Source organism: Sciurus carolinensis, chromosome 15 (genome assembly GCF_902686445.1).
Source record: "Sciurus carolinensis chromosome 15, mSciCar1.2, whole genome shotgun sequence".
NCBI lineage: Eukaryota > Metazoa > Chordata > Mammalia > Rodentia > Sciuridae > Sciurus > Sciurus carolinensis.
This window is the reverse complement of record NC_062227.1, coordinates 28,411,288-28,417,387: the sequence shown is the minus strand read 5'-3', so window position 1 is coordinate 28,417,387 and position 6,100 is coordinate 28,411,288. Positions and strand designations below refer to the sequence as shown.

General features: G+C 48.0%; 1 protein-coding gene across 1 annotated transcript in view; it reads left to right on the top strand.

The window, feature by feature from the left end:
* Window positions 1-370: 370 nt before the first annotated feature.
* The window catches only part of Emilin2 (elastin microfibril interfacer 2), a 50,814-nt gene continuing 45,084 nt past the window's right edge, over window positions 371-6,100 (top strand). Inside the window, exons 1-2 of the mRNA XM_047526877.1 lie at window positions 371-694; window positions 1,202-1,324. Coding sequence (XP_047382833.1) covers window positions 561-694; window positions 1,202-1,324 — 257 coding nt within the window. The 5' untranslated portion in view covers window positions 371-560. The remainder of the gene's footprint in view (window positions 695-1,201; window positions 1,325-6,100) is intronic.

Sequence of the window (6,100 nt, the reverse complement as noted above, 5' to 3'; positions counted from 1 at the left end):
GGACTGATAACGTTGTCCCTGGTTCACCCCGGGAAGTCGGCACCCAGGCACGACGTGACGACCTCCAGACTCTCTGACTGCTGCCACTTCCCGAGGGGCCGGGGGGCGCGCCTGTTGGAAGGTGGGAGGCGGGGTTGCTCTGCTTCTGGGAAGAGACCAAAGGAATGAGTAATTGGAAATTCTGTAACCTAGACCCTTATCCCAAGCCCTTTAGCTCTTTCACCCCAAACCCCCTGCCGAGAGGCAAGGGGACAGGAGACAGGAGACGTGGTGAAGGAAGAGTCACGTTTCCGAGAGGGAAGTGAAATAAAGAGGGCGGCACCCGGGGGGACCTGTGCGTCATTGAGGGACTGAAGAGAAGCGCAGGGCGCACGGGGCTGCAAAAGGAGAAGTGGGAGCGAGTAGCCGGAGGGGGCGGCCACCGAGCGGGTGGGGGCGCGGCGAAGTGCCCGAGCCTCCTGCCTTTTCGGGCGGCGCCCGGGCAGCTGGCAACCTCGTGGCGCTTGTCCGGATCCGCCGCGCTCCGGACACTGGCAGGCGGGGCGCGCCCGCCGCGCAGAATGTGGCAGCCGACCCGGTCCCGGCCCCGCGCGTTCTGGCGTTGGGTGCTGGCGCTGTTGACCCTGGGCGGCGCGGGACTGTGCCACGCCAGCCCTCAGTCCGGGTACCCCGCGCGGCCCAGCGCCAGGAACAAGTAAGTGCGCGCCTCCTCACTCGCCCCAAACCCAGTGCTGGACCCCCACCTATCCCTCCCCGGCCCGCCGCCGGGTCCTGGAACTGCCTTGCCAACGGCGACAAGCGGTAGCTGGGGGTCCCTTGTGGACGCCCCCCGGAGACTCCTCCCGGTGGCCGTGCGCTCCGCCGCAGGAGTCTCAAGCAGTGCTGACTCCAGAGGCGCGGGACTCAGGGAGTGTCCTGCAGAGCAGCGTGATCTGGGAAGGACTCCCAGGAATTCCAAGAGCCCCTGGGGGCGTGGGTGCCTTTCTTTTCCCTGCCTTTCGTTGGGTAAAGGGGCTGCTCTCCAAAGGCACACTCCTTACACCCTCCGGTGTCTACTGTGTCCATCCCCCGCCTCCGCAGGGGGTGACCGGTTCCCTGACCCTCGCTCATCCGCTGCCGTATCAGCTCATTCCCTCTTCCCGGGCCTCATTGTTCTCTGGGTTTACTCTATGTCCTTCTCGCTCTCTCCCCTTCACCCCAGGAACTGGTGCGCTTACATTGTGAACAAGAACGTGAGCTGCTCTGTGCTGGAGGGAAGTGAGAGTTTCATCCAAGCTCAGTACAACTGTCCCTGGAGCCAGATGCCCTGTCCATCCGCGCTGGTGTAAGTCTGGGGCCGAGGAGCGGGCGGGGCGCACCCGGGCCTGGGCCGTGGGGGTGGGGTGGGGTTGGAGCGTCGTGTAAAATCTCTTACAGATCTAGTGAAAACCAAGCAGCGGAAAAGTTTGAGCTTAGCGGGGCACCAGCCACGCTGGGCTGTTTAAGAAGCGGGTGCTGCTGAGTGAGCATTGAGGATGCGCAGGACTTGAGAGTTTGTGATTCCCCCGACACAGGAGAGGATGAACAAGCCCCCACCCCCACTTCTCTCTCTCTTTCGATTTTATTACTAACATAAGGCAGCTGAACCTAATTAGATCCATATTGCGTGTTCTGGGGCACACAGAAGATTCTAAAATGTATACTGCTAAAAACTTTTAGATGTAGGATTAACTGAGAGGTTTGGCTAGGTAGTGTTCTCAAACAGGCGAGTTTTGTCGAATTGTCCCCATAAAACGGACTTCAGTATGGTAGATCTCTAAACTGAAAGCCTTAGGAGTAATTTGCTTAAAAGTATGACTTTTCATATTAGATTTAGGGATTTGCTCAGCGGTTAACAGAAGAGAATGATACTTAAAAGTTCAGGGAAGAATTAATCATCGTTTCTCTTATAAAGATTTCACCATCTTAAAAAAATAAAGAACAGGAAGCTTTGAGATAAAGTACAAATTCCGTTAAACGCATCACACTCATTCGATTGTCATCAGGCAAGTCTTTGGGTTTTTGTGTAAGTCAGATATCAGAAGACAGACGGTCTGATGTGAATAAATAGCTGTTGGGGAAACACATGTGATACTTGAAATTGTTTTCCACTAAGAATACATTGTTTGTCTTAGAGCACAGTTGTCATTACAGCAAAGAATGGTCAGTAGGCAGATCTGCCTTTGCAAAGGGACAGACTGAATTTGTACTCTAGGAAACCTCCTTCCAAGGGGCAGTAGATGGGTTAGCCTAGCTAAAATGGAGTTTCTGGCTATCACTTAGAGTCCTATAAACTGTCAGAGGGATACAATACTGTCATCCCATTTTAATCCAGCCTGGAAGAGTCAGACCTCAGAGTCCAGAGTCCAGGGTCAGCAGTGACATGAGAACCAAGTAAGAGTTTTACACTGTGGTAGAGAAGTGAACTAGGTCTTCAACATCTTTTGAATGACTTTGTTTGAAATGAGAATTGAATTGTTAGTGAAAAAAAGTTCATTTCATAGAAGGACTATATTTTCGGGTTTGCTCTATTTTTTAATACTGTGGCAACTCAGAGGTAAATGAATTTTTCATTTTGGGAATAATTATTTTTGTTTAAAAGATTATTTGTTTTCATTTTCTCAAATTATTTTAGCTGCTTGGAAAATCAGATGACTTGATTGTTGTATTTAACCAAAACTCAGTGAAATTTGGTCATCAGTGAGGAAGTGAATAACCACCAGATCTATGGGTTAATGAAAGGCAGTAGGAGTGTATTTTTGCCACCCAGTGAGAAGGACAACAGAACTGCTATTAAAAAATGGCAGATGTTTCTGTTCTTTTGTTAAATCAAACCAAAATTAGTGGCCTGGATATTCTTCAGTAAAAATCATGTAAACAATTCAAGTGTATTTTTACATTTTAAGTATTGCATTGTAAGTGCGAAACTTAAAATGCACAGAATGTTTTCATTGATCAACTTGAAAATCTTTTTTTAAATTTGTTTTTGTCATAGATGGACACAATACCTTTATTTTATTTATTTATTTAATTTTTAATGCAGTGCTAAGGATTGAACCCAGTGCCTCACATGTGTGAGGCAAGCATGCTACCACTGAGTTACAACCCCAGCCTCCAACTTGAAAATCTTAAAAAAGTCTTGGCAGTTAATTCAGTCTTGACCTTAGGAATAGAAAGGATATGGTTTACCTTCTTGGTTGGTTCGTTTGTTTCTTCCTTTCTTTCTTTCTTTCTTTTTTTTTTTGGTACCAGAAATTGAACCCAGGAGTGCTTAACCACTGAGTCACATCCCCAGACCTTTTGACATTTTATTTAGAGACAGGGTCTCATTGAGTTGCTTAGGGTCTTGTTAAGTTGCTGAGGCTGGCTTTGAACTCTTGATCCTCCTGTCTCAGCCTCCTGAGCCGCTGGGATTACAGGCTACTGCCACTTCGCCCAGCCCCTTTTCTATTTTGGGGTACTGAGGATTAAACTCAAGGGCACTCAACCACTGAGCCACATCCCCAGCCCCATTTTGTATTTTATTTAGAGACAGGCTCTTACTGAGTTGCTTAGCACTTCCCGTTGCTGAGAATGGCTTTGAACTTTCGATCCTCCCGCCTCAGCCTCTCCAGCTCCTGGGATTACAGGTATGCACCACTGTGCCCAGTGCACAGGGAATGCCTGGCCCTTTTTATTCCTCATTTTGATACAGGTCTCACTAAATTGTCAAGGCTAGCTTCCAACTCCAGATCTCACCTAAGCCTCCTGTTGCTGAGATTACAGGTGTGCATCTGTGTGCCTGGCTACCTTATTTTGTAGGGACTAAATGTTTCCTACATTTAAGGATTTAGTGGATGAATGAAAACATAGGGAGAAATAATTTTTTTTTTTTTTTTTTTTTTTTTTAGATTTAAAGAGGAAGAATGGCTGTTTTGCATGTGATTTCTCTGCTTTTCTGATCATTCCTAAGTCTGCTGGAACCCTCAGTTCACTGGTTTTGTGGGGGCAGGTTCCTTAGAACCAGGGACCTGCAGGAGAGAAGGTTCTTTGGAAATGCACACTAGGGTGGCTGAGGGACGATTCTGGTCCTGTTAGAGACTTGGAACTGGAGGCTGATTGGGATGGCTGGGCGTGTCTGAGCAGGGGTGGTAGGTTTGACCCATGGAGAGCAGAACTGAGGGCTGGGGTGTAGCTCAGTGATAGAGTGCTTGCCTGGCATGGGCGAAGCCTGGATTCAGTGCCCAGCACTGCCAAAGGAGAAAAAGGAGAGACAGACAGGGAGAGAGCAGAGCGAATTTAATTCTTAGGGACAGCAGAAGGGAAGAAAAGCCAGGGAGGGGAGAAAGCAAAGCAAAGACAATCTGGAGGAGGAAACACTGCTGGAGATCCAGGAGGAGGCCTAGGGGCTGAGACTTTCTGAAAGGCCTGGCAAGGGCAGGGGTGGGGGTGGGGGCGCTGGCACTGGCAGGAAGTAACTACTTATGCAGAAACAGACAGCAAGTCAGTGGGGTACAGATGGCAGAATCGTGTGAGTTCAGGGAGTTAGTTGTAAGGAAATCCATTTACCCAGGAATCTATATGGTACTTCCAAGGCTGGTAGATAAGAGGAGTTAGGGTAGACAAGCTGATGAAGAATTACTTAAGGTAAGAAAAAGCTCTGCCCTTTTGGGGGCAGAGGGAAACAGAATGACCCCTGAGACTGAGGGGAATTCCCTGGGGAACAAGGGACTTGGGGGAGGGACCCAAATCAAAGGAGAACTGCAGTACCCAGCCATAGCTTCTCGCATGAGCAGCCTCCTTGCATGCAGAGACTCAGGGCAAGTGCATTTTCAGAAGGATTTATTTGTGAATATGAAGATGCTGTTTGTGTATATGAAGAAACTTAGATTCAGTGAAACCAGGAGGGTTTTTTGTGGTACTGGGGATTGAACCCAGGGGCATTCTACCACTGAGCCAAACCCCCAACCCTTTTTTATTTTATTTTGAAACAGGGTCTCGCTAAGTTGCCCAGCCTGGCCTCCAACTTGCGATCCTCCTGCCTCAGCCTCCTGAGCTGTTGGGATTACAGGAGTAATCCATGCCTGACTGAAAGCAGGAGGTTTTTATATGATACTTGGGCCTACTAAGTAATCAACTTCCTGACTCTGTGAGGTAACTTCTTTGTGCCAGGCACTGTATCAGGACTTTTCATCCCATATACCGGTTCATATAGTTCTTGGCAACAATCCTTCAAGTTGAACAGCATTGACCCCTTTTAACTGGTGAGGAAACCGAGATGAGCCATTTCCTAATTCATGACCGGAAGTGACTGGGCGATCTCCAGAGCCAGAGTGGCTGGTCTTTGTGGACTGCTCTCTGTTCCTATGGCAATGGAGAATGCATTCATTCGTTTCAGTGCTTTCAGCAGATGGTATAGCACTTGCGATGAAGGACACTTAGGTCAGGGCTGTAGCTCTGATAGAGCACTTGCCTAGCAGGTGTAGGACCCTGGGTTCAATCCCCAGTACCACCCAAACAAAAACAGTTACACCTTCATTCATGGAAGGCAGGTTCCCATCTACATGTAGAGAACAGTTTGTGTGCATGTGCCTTACACCTCACTCTTCCGATGAACACTTTGCTGTAATTCAAGGGGCTTTGTCATTTGTCCCATTGTCCACTATGTTATACAGTTTGCTTATTTTAGTCACTGGCACATTTAACGGTTTAGACTCTTAGGTCAGTTGTTTAAAGTGTGATATTCGTGAGACCAGAGTTGCTGAATATAATAACTATGTGGGCCAGTAGGCAGGGCGTCTTCAAGACACTGCACATTAACTCCAGAGCTCAGCTGCCACCTTAGAATTTGTTACAAGGGGATGGTATTAAGAGAGTATTTCCAGAAAAACAATTTAAAGCCCATGCCCTAATGACTGTGAGTTAGTGATACTATTAGTGTATAAAAGTTGTACATTTTTCTGTGAAGATTTAACATCACTTAGAAACTTAGAAGTAGGGCTTTCTCTCTCTCTCTCTCTCTCTCTGCCTCTCTGTCCCTCCTTCCCTCTTATGCATAAGTGATAGATGTGAGGAGAGCCACTTCAACAGAAAATGATTTGTC